Source organism: Balaenoptera borealis (assembly GCF_965194805.1).
Source record: "Balaenoptera borealis genome assembly, chromosome: 10".
Taxonomy (NCBI): Eukaryota; Metazoa; Chordata; class Mammalia; order Artiodactyla; family Balaenopteridae; genus Balaenoptera; species Balaenoptera borealis.
In genome coordinates this window covers 103,008,376-103,025,318 of record NC_138874.1, presented here as the reverse complement: position 1 = coordinate 103,025,318, position 16,943 = coordinate 103,008,376, and the positions used below count along the sequence as shown (strand labels likewise).

General features: G+C 41.1%; 1 protein-coding gene across 16 annotated transcripts in view; it reads left to right on the top strand.

Moving 5' to 3' along the window:
* The window catches only part of ABLIM1 (actin binding LIM protein 1), a gene marked incomplete at its 5' end in the record, with an annotated part of 334,066 nt that overhangs the window by 294,625 nt on the left and 22,498 nt on the right, over window positions 1–16,943 (top strand). For 8 of the 16 annotated variants that reach the window (XM_082407818.1, XM_082407813.1, XM_082407811.1 and 5 more), the window contains 5 exons: window positions 1,320–1,397; window positions 2,427–2,582; window positions 5,730–5,765; window positions 8,173–8,302; window positions 10,463–10,579. In XM_082407818.1, coding sequence (XP_082263944.1) covers window positions 1,320–1,397; window positions 2,427–2,582; window positions 5,730–5,765; window positions 8,173–8,302; window positions 10,463–10,579 — 517 coding nt within the window. The remainder of the gene's footprint in view (window positions 1–1,319; window positions 1,398–2,426; window positions 2,583–5,729; window positions 5,766–8,172; window positions 8,303–10,462; window positions 10,580–16,943) is intronic. The other 8 variants (XM_082407810.1, XM_082407808.1, XM_082407807.1 and 5 more) reach the window with 1 other exon arrangement.

Genomic DNA, 16,943 nt, shown 5'->3' with positions numbered 1-16,943 from the left:
GACTCAGTTAGACTCATATTTGAGGTACCAAAATATCAGCAGAAACAGTACCAAAGAGGAAAAGTCCTGTTATTCCTAACATAGCTCTATAAATTATCCTCTCCAAGAAATAGCTGCGCGGAGGGGAGCAGATCTTCCAAGACCAGGCCTTTGGGTTTCTTTGCAGAGCTTTCCAGAACATACCAAGCAGAGGTGGGGGGCAGTTAATTCCAGCTCATGCCTTTTCTTCCTGCTCCCATCTCACTCTCAGGGTTCTCCAGCCTCTATTACAAAGTCTACTTTCTTATACCTTCCCCAGCAGCCGACCACTAACCTTACCTCAGTGACCTTCCACATGGTAAGGCTCAAAACATGCAACTGACATGAGTCAAGTATCCACAAACTGAGTATTTGTTTACAAATAATAAATTCTAGCTCATTCCCGCAACAAATATTTATGCCTTCTCTGTACCTGTGTAAAACATCGGGCGCATACAGTGGTGAGAAGATAAACCCTCTGAGGGCAGAGGTCATAACTAAAGGTAGTGAGGGAGATTAACATGATGATGAAACCAACAAATACAGAATTATACATTTTATTCATGAAGCAAAAAAACAAGAATGGTACTGTGAGAGAAAATAACAAGGTCACCAACTCTGGAGTGAAAGATCAGGGAGGGCTTCTTTGAGGAGGTGATATTTAAGCCAAGACTGAAGGAGGGGGAAAAAATCAAGTAAAATTGGGTATCAGAGCATTTGGGGCAGAGGAAGCAGCAAGGATAAGGACCCTGAGGCAGTGACATGTACCATGTTCTATGAGTGACAGTGGGTAGTGAGTGATGGGGGGAAGGAAGGCAGGGACAAAATCCCGAGGCCCTGGGAACTGTGATTTCATTCTATGTGGACCCTGAAGCCAAAAGCAGGATAGTGACAATCCAAATTGTATTCTTCAAAGATCTCTCTGGCCACTGGGTGTCAAGTGGATTAGAAGAGGGAGAGAATGAAGGCAGGAAACCCACAGGAGAGGCCATTGCAGGAGTGCAGACCAGCAGAGGTGGTGACTGGGGCCAGGATTGTGGCCATGGAGATGGAATGTGCTAGAATGTGTCCCCTTGTAGGAGACAAGGAGAAAAAGAAAAGCCCCGAAATGCATTTTCAAGGCTGATTGTACAACTAGTTCTCATTTACCTTTCTTTCTAGGTTTATTTTCCAATATTCAGAAGAGTTACACCTCTTTCTCTTTTTAACCAGCTTAGTCTTTAGGAAAGTGTAGGAACTTAGGCCAGTCTTGATTCTGAAGCCATGGTCTGAAATCTTACAAGTCACTCTTTATTTTACAGCCTACCAGGACTTCTTCCGAAAGCATTTATTCTAGACCAGGCTCCAGTATCCCTGGGTCCCCAGGTCATACTATCTATGTAAGTATCTACTTCTGGAAGAGACACTTCCGGACCAGGGGCGGTAGCAGCTGGTAAGCATGGACCGGATAATCCAAAAGTGAAAAATTCAAAATGATTTTTATTTCTGTTATGAGATCCAGTTTTCATTCTTGTAGATCAGCCATCTCAATCCCATTTTCCTCCACGTGATCAAGGGTTTATGTGAATGTGACCATTGGTATAGAGTGAACGAGTAGATGACCTGTAAAGTGCGGTGATACGATGCAGGACTTAAAAAATTGTTGTACCTAACTTGCATATAGATATTTGGGGATTAATTATACATTTTATAATGCTGATACTGAGTGTCTTTAAATTCTGCCACAGAGGTCTTTAAATATTTAGTTTATTAAATATGCAGTTCTTGTTTTTAGCCATCTGGGAGGATTTTTTTGGCTATCTGTTTGAGCTTTTCCTTCTCTGTAATAAATTTAGGAAATTATCCTGAAGGTTTGCAGGCTTCTCTACTTGATGAATAGACTTCTTCCTAAGCTTTTGGTGACTTTTTTGAAAATGTGATTAATATTGGTATAAATGGGCAACTTTATTTTTTTTAATTTATTTTATTAAAGTATAGTTGATTTACAGTGTTGTGTTCATTTCTACTGTACAGTAAAGTAATTCAGTTATACATATATATACATTATTTTTCATATTCTTTGCCATTATGGTTTATCACAGGATATTGAATATAGTTTCCTGTGCTGTACAGTAGGACCTTGTTGTTTATTCATTCTATATATAACTGTTTGTATCTGCTGATCCCAACCTCCCAATTCTTCCCGCCCCCAACTGCCCTCCCCCTAGGCAACCACAGGTCTGTTCTCTATGTCTGCAAGTATTAAACAGGCAACTTTATAAAGAATATGACCGTGCTAAGCAAAGTGTTTTGGGTTTTGTTTGCTTTTAAGGTTTTCACTTTTTAAACAAGACATGAGATGAGCTAACCATAGTTCCCCGAAGATGAGACGGCAGAGTGATTTTTTTCTTTCTCTTTAACTTTGGCAGGCAAAAGTGGACAATGAAATCCTGGATTACAAGGATTTAGCAGCCATTCCCAAGGTCAAGGCAATTTATGACATTGAACGTCCAGATCTTATTACCTATGAGCCTTTCTACTCTTCGGGCTATGATGACAAACAGGAGAGGCAGAGCCTGGGAGAGGTAATAAATTCCCAGAAGTTGTGAGTGGTACAACTTGTTTCTCTTTGGCACATGTATAAAAACTACTGACTGGAATCAAAATAAATCAGAGGGTCCTTTTGGTTGCCCACTGTTTGCAGGCTTCTGTACCAGGTGATTTGAGGTAGTCAAAAACCTATCACACCATCCCTGCCCTTGGAGAGGTGTGGGGAGGTAAGGGAGCAGACCAACCACAGAAAACGACAGTGCAGGATGAGTAAGCATCAGTACCAGGTTGTAGGATAGCAGAGCCGGCATGCTGGGAAGGAAGCCGAAGTTGTCCTGTCCGGGGAGACTCTGTGAACTGGGCAGAGGGAATAAGGGAGGGAAGAGTCCTCGGTGGGTGGGGGGATGGGGTCTTGGTTTTGGGGCAAGCTGAAGTACATCCATGGGGATCATGAGGAGAGAGATCACAACCCCTAAATTCTGACAGCTGCAGTTTTCAGCATCATAAGATAGAATGTGCAAGAAAAGAAAAAGCAGAGAGAATTGGGCCACGGTATAGGACCGTGGTATGAGCTGGGCTTCTGGAATCAAGTTACTTGGGCTCAACCCAGGAACTCCACATGCTGGTTGTGTGACTTTGACCATGAGACAACCATTCTGATCCTAGTTTTCTTGTCTGTAAAACAGATAATGACAGAATCTACCTCATGGGGTGTTAGTGAGGATTAAATAAGCTATCTATTAAAGATTAATTATCTATATATCTAGATAATTTATCATCTATTAAAGCTAATCTACATTAACTAATTATTAAAGCAATTAGCAGAGAGCCAGACTGGTGGTAAATGTTCAGAAAATGGCAGTTACTACTGTTGTTTTTACCTGTCTTCTTGGGGCTTATTAATACTCTCCTAACATTAATGGTCCACAGGCTGGAGCTCAGCCTCAGCCCCTGGTGACCCTCCCCTCTCTGTCCCCTAGGTCTCATGGGCTCTGGTCTGTTTCCCCTGGCCTATTCAACTCACTCTAAACTTTTCCTCCTTTGTTTTGTAAATTGGAATCATCTATAGACTGATTTGAGTCCACTCAGAGAGGTGTTTCCCAAGTAGTGGACCAAAATCAGTCCTTCAACCAAGGCTAAAACCGATAATCTGTAACATCACAGTGCTTAAAGATCTTAGATGAAGAAAGTTCGTGAAAACGTGGCAATTCTGTTTAATTTATTCTCAATAATGTATGTATAATATTTATTGTTTTATAGTCATGTCTGTATTTACACACACACACACACACACACACACACACACAGTATCTGTATTGAAATGGTCCTTTGGGCAGGAAGTGGTGTCTGTTTTCATGTAGTGCCACCTAGTGGTCATGTCCCTGTAACTGCATCTGCAGCCTCTCTCAAGAGCAGGTTGATTGGTCTGGGTGGTTCAGTTGCCTTTGGGTGGCAGAGCTTCAGAGAGGATAAGGGGCAAAGGAAGGTTCCTGAGCAGAGTGCCTAGGGGCTGGTCCTTGAGCAAGTGGATGAGAATTTCCTAGTGTTCAAGTCACACAAGCAAGGGGAGGTGAGCTGCTTTACGGTGTTCTGGGCCCAAAAGTTTGAGCTTTGAAGTGAAAGTTTCTGGGTTTGGAACCAGGCTGATTTTTCCTCTCCATATGACTTTGGGAAAATTACATATTTCAGTCTCCTTATCTGTAAACTCAAGATAACGGTAATACCTCCCTTAGAGGTTTTCTGTAAGGATTAAGTGAAATATTTAGATTACAACAATACCTGGCACGTAATACGTACTCAGCAAAAATGCTGGCTGCCATCATAATCAGCACTGTTACCATCATAGCCTAGAACGAGGCCTGTGGGTTTCTCTGAGCATAAAGTCTGGATGCAAGGAGGCCCTCTGATCAGACGTATTCATGAACTCTTCCCCAACGCATGGATCTTGCAACTTAGACAAGTTTGCAAGCTATTTAGTTATTTATTCCTTTAATTATTAACACTTCTTCCAGAGAATCCATCTACTGCCATTTTAGAAACCTGGAGGAGTAAGCTTGAAGTTCTGTGCAGCCATCTGTGCCTCCAGAAAGCCGATCAAACCAGACCATGGGGCTCAAGGAAGTCTGGAGTGCAAGACAGCCAGCAGCTTCTTGTAAATTTGGAAAAAAAGGGCAAATTCTGAAACTGAGAAATCCACCATGGGCCCTGTTCTTCAGAATGCTTTGTTTGCATTTCATTTCTATTTGAAAGCTTTTTGCATTTTAATCATAAACATTTCGATCATTCATTTAGGAAATATTTATTGAGCACCTAATATGTGCCAAGAGCTGCTCCAGTCGCTGGGAATACTTGGTTGTAAATGAATGGAGTCCTTGCCCTCATGGAGCTTGCAATGTAATGTGGGAGACATAATAAACAGACAGATACATCACATAATTTTAGAGGGTGATGGAGCTGTGAGGGAAAATGAAGCTGAGTAAGGAGAAAGCATGCCGGGACTGGGTTGCTACTTTAGGCAGGAGGATCACGGAAGGTTCTGTGTGGTAGTGCATTTGAGTAGAGACCTCACTGAGGATGGGGAGTGAGCCCTGCAGGTGTCTGAGTGGAAAGCACTGCTGGCAGAGGGCACAGCAAGTGCAAAGGCTCTGAGGTGAGAGAGGGGTTGGTCTACTGACTGCCCCGAGGAAGCCTGTGTGCCTGGAAAGACGAAAGCCAGAAGGTGAATGGTGTTGAGGTTGGCAAGGCCACTGGGGAGAATGCCACGGACCTGGTCATCATAACATCTCAGGTGATTACTATGGTTATAATTTAGTCAACAACTGTGTTTACCAAATTCTGTGTTTCAGTAGACACTGTAACTCACAGTAGTAAACAGCATAGTTTGAGCATATAGGGGAAATAGTTCCAATTTCTCTAACTTAATCACCTAAAGCATCGCAACATATTTCCAAAACCCATGCATCTTAAGCAGAGACATGTGCCCTAGTCTCGTAGGAGCTTTGTCCTTATGTACCTGTCTGAGCCCCACTCTCAACTTACTGAATCAGAAGACAGGGGATGGGCAAGGGTGCTGGCATGTGTATCTTGAATAATGTTTCCAGGTGATTCTGATAAGCAACTGTAATTAAAACTGAAAATGAGCTAATAAACGTTGTGACTTTAATTCTCTTTTATTCTTCTAGTCTCCAAGGACTTTGTCTCCTACTCCATCCGCAGAAGTAAGTGCCATTTTTGAAAATTATAATGGGTGGAATTGGGGAGTTACTTGGACCATTCCTAGACTCAAATTTTTGCAAAAGGACATTAAACAAAAGAACAGAAAACCCGTGTACAAGATTATGATGAATGTAAGATTCCTTACGTGTAAGATATGACTATAAGACCCAGAAGTAAATTTCTTTCTAAATGGAGACTAGGGAATAAAACCAGTGTTACCCTGCACCTCTGAGTGGTAGGAAAGAGAGTGGAGAATGGGGCCACTTGTCCCGATGTTGGGCTCTCTCCTCTCATCTATAACTGATTGATCTGAATCCTAACCTACTGATTATCTGAAATGGCCAGCAGTGGTCATGGTGTTTCTATCAGCAGAGCCATCTTCATGGGAGACCACTTCTCTTAGGCTAAAATCAATCGTCTTGTCCCCCCCTCTCAGGGTAAATCGACCTTATAGTGGCTTTTATCAAGTCCACCAGGCTGGCTGTTCCCTCGGGAATAACCTCCTGAGTATCTGGATCACATAGAGCTGTCAGTGATGGGTCCATAGTGAGCCGTGGGTCCCCTGTCAGCCCAAACATGCTCTTCCCCTCTGCAGCCTCCAGCACCAAAGACAGAGCCCCCAAATTAGTTACTCTCCCAACCCATTTTATTAAAGGTTCTTCAGGAAGCTCATGATACTGTTCTATAAAATGAAACAGCCCCTTCACACTATACCCCTGATCCCAGGAGTGTCTTGGTTTTGCTGTCACCCACAGTGACAGAGGTGCTTGGTGACCAGAGGTCTTAGAAGCACTTTCTGTTGTCCCAGCATAATTTTTCCCTTGGAGGGTGGCCTAAGCTCAGACCAACTCAAATCTGAGCATGGTCCGGGTCTAACCCAGCACTTGCATTTAAGCTATTACAGGTAATAATAATCAAGGGATTGTTTGTTCAGCGTGCTTCTTCTTATTTTGTATTTCCTTATGTATCCAATGAGCAAACTCCTCAGGGGTTAGGTCTACCCCCTTCTAAAAATAATTAAAATAATAATAATAATTAATAATAAAATCAGTAGTCTTGTCTTAAAGCTAAGTAACTGTCTGGATAGTCTATATGAAACTGGACTGATCTCAGGTAATCACAATAATTTGAGATGGTAAAATCTCTGTAGTATTGTTGTGGTTTATGATTGAGTGCTATGAATAACTAATTTCTATGAATATTCTGATTGTTTTCAACTGAAGTTATGAAGAATTAATTTCTATTATTGACCACTTGTCAAAAATAGAAATAATAATAATAGGTCGAGGCACATTATTGGGGGAATTGTGTTTTGTTGTTGTTTTAATTTATTGTTACAGCCAACTAGGATCAAATCAAAGTTTTTTTACCTCTTGCTCTCAAATTGCACACATCCATAGTTTTTGAGGTTTTAATTTAGTCCTTTTTCATGCATTCTTTCAAACTTTTATTTTTATTGTGCTAGTAGAAACTTCATAGGGCAACAGATTCCTAAAATGTAAAACGTTCCTTGTACTCTTCTAATTCTTTTAAAGTTTTATGTTATGTTTGTGTGTGTATGATTTTTTTTTATACTTTATACCTACAATATTCTTTTCTAGATTTGGACATGGTGACAGACTAGTGGTACTATTGTATTCCATTAAATTGATATGCCATAACTTAATTATTCCCCAGTTTTGTTGAGCACGTAATACAAAGTTTTGTCTTTATAAATGGTGGCATTATAAATATCTGAGGAAATTTTTCCACTTAAAGATCGTTTAAAAATTGTTTTTTTCCTTTTTGGAATTTGCTTCCTAAAGTAGAAGTAGAATTACTGGATTTGAGGCCACCACAAGCTTGTCCTCCAGGAAAATCAACGTAAAACATCACCAGATCAACAGCACGGATGGTGTGGGTTGGTGGTTGGATCCAGGGATGAGATGAGGGTCAGGAGGCTGGTTCTGAAGCAGGCTCCACCTGCACACGGGTCTCTTACCTGCGTGGAACCTTCTGAAACATTCTGCATTTGTGAAGAAGGGAGGTGATACCATGTGTGCTACCTTCTTTATGATGCGGATCTGATGATACAACCTATGCGAACAGACTTTGTAAAACTGGAAAGCACAATATAAGTGTGGTCATTGGAATTATTCCCTCTTTTCCCAGAGCTCTATCAACACTGGAGTTTATCCTTTTTACATCTTAAAATCTTGGTAAAGGCAAGCACTACAGGTTTTGAACAAAAAGCACTAACCATGGAATGCTTGTTTGCATACCTATTTCAGGAATATGGCCCCAAAGTGTATACATGAACAGGTAGACGGGATAGTTCCTGGGTGACTTTGGTGCAGCTTGATTTCGCTTGAACCTGACAACAGCCTGCATGTATGCCTCGTGCTCCCACTTTCTTGCACTTGCTTCCAGGGGTACCAAGATGGGCGGGACCGGATGATCCACCGGTCCACCAGCCAGGGCTCCATCAACTCCCCTGTGTACAGCCGTCACAGCTACACTCCAACCACGTCTCGCTCTCCCCAGCATTTTCACAGACCTGGTAAGGGCACCTGTTCCCGGGATTCACTCTCTAGAGTCATCCGTGTTTCTATGTGATTGTTTTCCCCACCGCTGATAGCGTATTTAAAAATCTGGCTGCCAAATCTGTCTGCCCCTCTCCCAGAAAAAATTGCCAACTCCTATTCCATTGTAGTTTGTGTTATTTCTTTTCTCAAAACGAGAGTCATTTTATGGTTATATTCATTATGACTTATTAAATAATTACATTTTGACAGTGAACACCTAGAAGCAAAGGAGGTTTTTTGTTTTTTTTAGACTTGAAGAAAATCTCAGCACTTTGAGACTTAAAATGGAGATCTCCAAAAGAAAATATGGTGATGTGCCTTTTAGGCTTATCTAAAATCTAAATCCAGTATTAGTCATTTACTGGTGGGTTTATTATGTTTCCCCCATCCGGGTACATGGTATTACTAAGCATGCTTGGTTAAGAACCTGCTAGAAAGAAGTCTCATATACAACCTCGGGGTTGTATTTGGTAACTTTTAAGATGCCTTCCGACCTAAGATTTTGAATCAGACTTGGAAAATATAAAAACACTAGAGGTGTACTATGATGGAGAATATTAAGAGTAGTGGACTTCATTTACCTTTATCTCGGCAGAATGTAGTCCCTTTTACTATTAGTGGGTATCTCCTATGTAGAGTAGAAAAAGCATGGAGATCCCAGCACAGACCCAGGATTCCTAAGAAATAGATTCACCAAGGAAGAATTTTGGCCTTCTCAACAAACTTGGTGATGATGTATGTCTATGAAGACTTCATTTTAAGCCTCTTGCTTCTGTGCAGGCTGATGAGAATAAGCCCATTCATATGCTAACGTATTTTATAAAATAAAACCAAAGGACGTGAACAGAATGTAAAAAGGCTGCAATCTTCTCTTTAAAGCCATAGATTTAATGCTTGTAGAGGATTAAATTTCTACTTTTTGATCCTTCAATAAAGTATAGTTTTCTCTAGACTCATAAATATTTACTCAGTATTTGTTGAGTTACGTTAAAGGAAAATTTTTCAGGAAAGAAATTCCTTTTATTTTTCATGTACAATGATATTCACTTTACTTCTGGGTTTGGATTTACACCACTTTCTGTCTGGGTGATGAGAAATCCTTTGTGCCACCACCCCTACGTATGGGCATACCCTGATACTGCAGCCGTACCCTTGTCAGAATGATGCGAGGTTCACTGGCAAATTGTTGTTCGAGAGAATCCCTGGACAGCAAGGGAGTGGTCAGCCAGGGAAGTTGTTTCCCTAAAAGATCATGTCCTCATTGGGCAGTAGAAAGTTTTCCTCTGTTGCAGTCATGGTTCTGATGCCAAGAGCCTGTAGAACATTCCCCATTCCAAGAACTTCTCCTCCCCCTTCACAATACGTTATGGACATGCGTGATGTCGGTTGTTAGGGCTCCTAATTATTTTTTCGAGGTGGGGCTCTGCTAGCATAGTCATGGTCAGCACAGAGCACCTCAGAGTATCCACTCCATACGTTCTAGATACCAGAGGATCGCGCACATCCTTAGGTCTGGGCTTAGGTTAATGTCCAGAACTGAGTTTCCAGTTCCCTGGTGTCACCACTACCCAATTCTCAGGATCACGGGTAGCTCTTTGCTACACAGGGGATACAGACAGGTTTCCCTTCTGCATAGGCAAAGTAAAATTAAACTTGCAGTAGGATACGTTTGCAGCTTAAAAAAAAAAAGAATCTGACCCTTACCTATAAGTATTTCTTTGCAAGATTCTTGAAATGATTGTCAGTTTTGTACATGTGTTTCAGAGGGTTCTGTTTCGTCAGGTGCCTTTTAAAGACAGCTATGGTTGAGTCTAAGTGACGTGCCCAGTCCTGGCTCAGTGGTAGCTGGTGTCATCCTGACAGAACCTTCTGGTGGCCGTTCCCTCCCACTAAAGCCATTTATTCTTGGAGAGTGAACTCTGTACTGACCTAAACCTGTTTGCAGACTCTCCCCACTTTGTGTAACCCTTCGTAGATGCCTTCTTAACCCCTTTTCCTTCCTCCTTTTTCAGACTTCTGATTAACGTTCATTTTTTTTTTCTTCCTTGGAACGATGGCGTTGTCCCTGCTCCTGTGTTAATTTCTGCTCTTCTTTTCTGTTTGCACCATGTCCTGCCCCGATCCTTGCTGCACAGAGCTGCTGTCTCCTGGTGTGCAGAGGTCCACCCTGCACACCGGCAGCCTCAGCTCCGGCCACAGCGACTCCCGCCCCAACTCCCCTTTCCGACACCACTTCCTTCCCCATATCAAAGGTAAGGAGGCAGGCTTCTCCAGGCAGCACCCTGCATAGCGGAGATTTATTAGCACCCTGGGAAGGCTAATAAGGTGTATCTCCAAGAGTCAGCTCCGAGCTTTGGACTTCTCAGCATGCCTGCGTGCGTCATGACTACACCCAGCCGTGTCTTAGAACTGGCATAGCATCTCTCGTTAGGAGAAATATGTCATTTCTAAAGGGCTCTAGATGAAAAAAACAGGAAATATGTTTGAGACCCTAAGATTTGTTATCTACTGCTTAAGAAAAATATATATTATTATTTTGTTTTTCTCTGGTCAAAAGCAAAATATAATATATATCTGGGGAATCTTCCTGGTTTTCATACGTGTTATGGCTCAGCAAAACACAACGGTATTCAGCAACAAGGGTTCCAAAGTTGTCTTAACGGTGATAAGCCACTTAACCACGTAACAATATTAAAATGTTTGGACGGTATGAAAGATCTATGGCAACGTAACTTAAATTTCTCTCCTTGAGACAACCCTTAGAGTAATGTTCCTTTGACCTGTCCTGATTTCTACATGATGGAGAAGAGGGACTTTGCCTTCTGTTTTCTGTTACTGCCCATTTCTGCCCTTCCCTCTATGCCGTTCCCATTGTTCTCATTGTCTGCTATGTTTCCGTAGCCATTCTCAATCGAGCCAAGAGCCCCAAATTTAAAATAAGTAGGAGCCATAATTTAAAATAAGTAGGAGCTCCCAGAGGATGCTAACTTTTTCCATAGTCTTGATTTGAACCAAATTAACGGAAGAAAATAGCTTAAGGAGGCAGTAGCAGGCAAGCACAGATGTTGTCGTGGGTCTTAAGACAGACCTAAGGGATTCTAACCCCGATTTCCAAGAGCTCACATCACTAACACTTTCTCAAGCAGCCTAAATGTTGTGCTCTTTGACTGAATTTCCTTGGCAGTCATTTTACAAGCATGTGATTTTAGCATTTTCTGTGCTGTAAAAATAACATTGCTGACAAGCTTATTTGAAGACACATACCGTTTGCCACTAGCAAAGAAATTTTTCAGCAGGTGCAGCACTTTCTAAAATTCTTGACAGATTATTTAAAATTATTACTGCTAATTAGTATTTGGGGAGGAAAGACTTTTATTATTTAGATGTCAAGATGATACTTTAGAGAATGTCTATAAAACCATAAGAAATTATTGAAAAAAACTTCAGAGATGTATTTTAAAGAGACTTTAATATAGAAGCCCTTGGCCAAATTAAGATGTTTGTTTCTTTGTTTCTAATATGCAAGGGAAAATGCATTTTTTAATTCATTAAAATGTAAACTGCCTTGTTCGGTTATTATATATTTCCTCTTTCAGAAAGCCACTTTGTGTAGGAAGAAAAATGTCATGTACCCTATAAAGTTATACAGAGTTATACAAATAACACATCACAAAATATCAAGACTCAATACCTCGTGCGTGTGCACAGCCTTATGGTGAGATGGGCACCCATGTGGACACTGGAGTCCCGGCTTTGAATATTATCTCTGTCACATGCTAGCTATGGGACCTTGGATTGTAGACTTAACCTTTTGAGTGCCACTTGCCTCATCTATGAAACCTCTCCTAGGGTATTGGGGTGTGTGAGGTTGTCAACTGAAAAAACAAAAAATGCACAACGTGAGAGCTGTGAGTTAAATTTTATTTGGGGCAAAACGAGGACTATAGCCCGGGAGACAGCATTGCAGATAGCTCTGAGAAACTGCTCCAGAGAGGTAAGGGGAAGGTCAGTAGATGTGTGATTTTGGTGAAGGGGGAGTACGTGCAATCAGGCACCTATTTTTTGCAGAAGGTTGCTGCTAGTCACGAGGAGCAGATGTCACCATGAAGGATTTTAGTGCTTTTCTAGATACGAGGAGATGCAAGAATTGGGCTCATAAAATCTTCTCCTGAAAGTATCTGACTATCTGAAGACCTGTCCTGTCAGTTTTTCCCAGAGCACAGAGGGCCTCATTCCTGATCTCCACCCTGAACTCCTTTCAGGGGGTGCTGAAGGTCAGCCGCTGCTGCGGCTCATGATTTCATCCTTATAGAGGTAGATGGCAAGTGCCAATTTGTAGTTGGCAAGGTGAAATGCCCTGGTGTGTAGTGAGCGCTCAACTCTGGTCCCTCTGTGATTTCCCCCTCGGCATGGTGCTCTTAGAGCACTTCCGGTTGCATCAATCCATCACTCTTCACAGCGTCCCTATGAAGTAAAGTAGCAGGGGGCAGCCATGGGGGTGGATGAAGAGTTGAAGCCCTGGTTAAGTGACCCGGCCAAGGACTCACAGCTAGGAAGTGGCAACACCAGGACTAGATAAACCCCAAGCCTTCCCATCCCTCATTCCTATGAGGGGGCTGTGTTTCGGTCTAAATGCTATACACGAAGTATAATTTTTAAAGCAAACTTTTATTCTCCATCTCTTTTTAACTAGAAAATTGCATTCTTACGGAGGCCAAGACAAACAGCTACTTTCAGGCATTTAAACTACAAAATTAACTTTTCAACAGAAATACCAAGTGGTTAGGAAAATTACAGTACTTCAGTGTGCCTAAATGGTGCTTTATTAAAAATGTAGATATACAATCTTTTCTTTTTTCAGTCTGAATTCGAAGTACACAGTCAAATAGTATAGGTTTAAATTATAGAAAGCAATAGTTTGTTACTTCGAGCTTACGCTTAAAAAATATCTAATGGTCTCTCTCCCATTTTCTTTTTACTGGATATATGCCTACAGTTTGTTCAGATGAAATAGTTTATATACTTCAGATACAAAATATAATGTACATAACAGTATATGCTTAGTTTTAAAATCAGCTTTTTGCTAAACTACAAAATCAATCATGCAGAATTTGTATATTAAAGATATTGCTTTAAAAGCCTAGTTTAGTTGAATAGCTAAATACGGATTCTGCAAAGAATTACGTCTTAAGTTATTTTGAAAAACATGTATCCATTTACATGAAAGTCCTCTCCAGCCCCGGGAGAACGTATGGCCATTAGAGAAACACATCTAAGATATCTTTAAAGGAGCAAAGTCTCCCAGGGTTTTCCATGGCTCTTCATTTGAGCATTCACTCTTTATCTTGGAGCTTGTTTTGCAATCTCAGGGAAATTATTTTTAAAACAAATGTAAGCCAAGGAGCTTGAGGACCCCAGGGTAGGATGTCCATCTCAGGAAGGTGTGGCTGAAAGCAGGGGTCCCCTAGCCCCTCTGGCAGCCAGAAGCCCACCTCCCATTGCCCAAGTCCAATTCTTGGCCCTTATTTCAGACGCATGTGGCCCAGGCCCCCAGGGTCCACGGAGCTGAGGACACCTGCATGGGTGTAGAGCTGAGATGCACATCACCAGCTTTCTCTCTATCTCATTGGCTTCCCCATCCATTTTCTGTAATGCCCATCTTGTTTTCCATTGTGTTTTTTATTTCTGTTCTCTGACCTTCCTTGCAGCTTCATTCTATATCAGTATATCATTGTTGGGCCATTTGGACAAGTGCATGCCTATTTGGAAAAACTATTTTCACCTTGTTTTGGGCTTTGTGCCATGTTTGCAGAGTTTCTCTTCCTTTCCCTTTGAAATACTGTTAGACATTACCTTCTGTGTCCATGAATCAGATTTGCAAACAGGAGGGCTACATATATTAAGTCTCTTTGAAAGAAATCTTCCTGTTTTGCCATACATATGAGTTGCTATGATGCAAATATGTATTTGACACTTGCTGAAGGAAACCATAACGTTTATTGAAGCTTTAGACAAGGACCAGTAATCTTGAAACTCTGTCATGACATTCTAGATGCTACCAACTTTAAGGTCCCCTCAGAATTTATATTTTGGAACATAAGCACTTAGAGGCCAGAAGCTAAGTGGTGCCAACCGTTTCCCACAGCAGACACAAGCATTGCCATTTAGATTGACTTGTCTTAGAATTTGTCACTGACGCTCTCATGGTGGCGAAAAGAAGAATAAAAGTAGGACAGAGCGTTTGAATTTAAGTACAGTGGGAATCCTTCCAGTGAATGATCTCCCGAGGACTGAAAAATTGGCCTATTGGGCTGACTTGGAAGGAGTTAAAAATGAAGACCGGGCTTCCCTGGTGGCGCAGTGGTTGAGAATCTGCCTGCTAATGCAGGGGACACGGGTTCGAGCCCTGGTCTGGGAAGATCCCACGTGCCGCGGAGCAACTGGGCCCGTGAGCCACAATTACTGAGCCTGCGCATCTGGAGCCTATGCTTCGCAACAAGAGAGGCCGCGATAGTGAGAGGCCCGCGCACCGCGATGAAGAGTGGCCCCCACTTGCCGCAGCTAGAGAAAGCCCTAGCACAGAAACGAAGACCCAACATAGTAATCAATCAATCAATAAATAAATAAAATCTAAAAAAAAAAAAAAAAAATGAAGACCAAGAAATGTATATCTATATATACAGTAGCTTCTCACCCCAGTAGCTAAGATCACTAACAACTTAGATGAACCAATGCAAGGACTTATTTAAAGGAACAAAATGGCTATGAGTGTGATATATACTATGTTATATGATACATACACTATTATATTATTTTTAAACAATGTCAACTCCAGGCTGATAGATGATCATGATGATGATGATGATGATGATGACGATGATACCTTCCGTATATGGTATTTCATCTGATGGCTTATACATCACTTTGCCTGAGTAATGAACTAAGCACGAAAATAACCTTTTAGGGCCTTCATCAGTTATTTCCATCCAGGATAGAGGGAAACGATTTATCACTTAAAGAAAGGGTGTTTAACTTAGAAAAGGCCTCATCTTGAGAATTTTTTTGTTAATGCCAAAATTTTTAATGCCTTTCGCATTTCAAGGACTAAGAATTTGGTACCTAGCAACATTATGTACTCTGAGACCTTTAACCCAACGAGCCGTTGTGATGTGTAGAAATCATACTATGCAGGATCACTTAGATGGGTGTGTTGCTGGGTAGCTGTCTACCTAGTGTTTTTAAATGTCTCATGGGAGATTTTAAATGATTATAGAGTTAAATCTACTTACAAAGACTTGAACATACTAGCATTTTTTCTAGCCACTAGAAAGGTCAGTGGTTGCCGAAGATATGCTGCTAAGTAAAAAACTCTGCCCAACTGGAGACAGCATTCAGCCAGAATACACCCTTTGGGAATTCAGACAGTCGTTCCATAGCCTTTGAGAGCCGTCAACCATGGAAGTGATGGGTTTCTACTGCCACTGGGCAGCAGAGCATCTTAATGATAGAATACTTGGGCAAATGCTAATTCTAATGACCTTAAACCTTGATGTCCCATATATGCAGCTATTTTTGTGTGTGCGTGACCCTGGCTAGTAACTATCAGAACAAATTTAATGGAGTTTCATCTGATTGGATATTATAACCAAAACCTGTGAGGACATTCCCCTCCCCCGAAAATCTGACGTTCTACAAATACAGGAAGGTTAGAGGTGCAGGATTAAGGACAGGGAGTAGTGTGGTTTCAAAGCAGTAGCACCAGTGTTCAAGATATGCAGGGTCTTCAAAAAAAAAAAAACTCAAATAAAGCAAGAAAGTTGAGTCTCTCTAGAACTTCCTTTGAGAATAGCCCACAAGAATTATTCTGTTTTTAAATTATGGATTACTCTTGTGAATAATTTCTAATGTTTGTAGGAGTAAAGAATTCTTCTGAAGTGAAACAATTAAATTGGGGTTATTAAGGATCAACTCTAGGGAAAGCTATTTTTAAAAAAAAAAGAAAAAAGGTACTATTGTGATCCCACTGCTGTGTCCTAGCATCCAGCTGCCTATAATTAAGAGAAAGATGATGGTTGATACTGCAGTGGTGCTCACTAAATTAGGTCATTCATTGCTGTAGAATTAATTAGTTGGCCTACTTCAGTCATTCATTCACAGACATTTATTAAGCACTTAGTCGTGCCCAGGCACTGTGTTGAACACACAGAGATAAATGAGATCTAGTTCTGATTCAGCCTTAGGTTTAAAGCAGGATTTTCTTCTAAACATAAACTGTATTCTTCCTTCCCCTGCTTGCCTCTACTGGTGTTTTTTATATTAATTTTTTCAGACATGAGCTGGCTATTTCTCTTTAGGAGAGTGATAGTAAATGAGGTGACTTTCCCTTTAAATGAGCTTTTTAATAGATCAGTGGTTGTAGGTGAAGCTTCATAATTTTTAGCAGCTAATATCTCACTTTAGTAAAGTCAGCATTATAATATATTGGGAGCTAGATGCTAAACTGACTCTTGAAACAAAAAAAGAAAAAAGGGCAAACGTTTTAGAACATGATAACCAAAAACCTGGACTCTAAATTTGAGACAGTAACAAATTCAGATCTCATATTCGGAATATCTT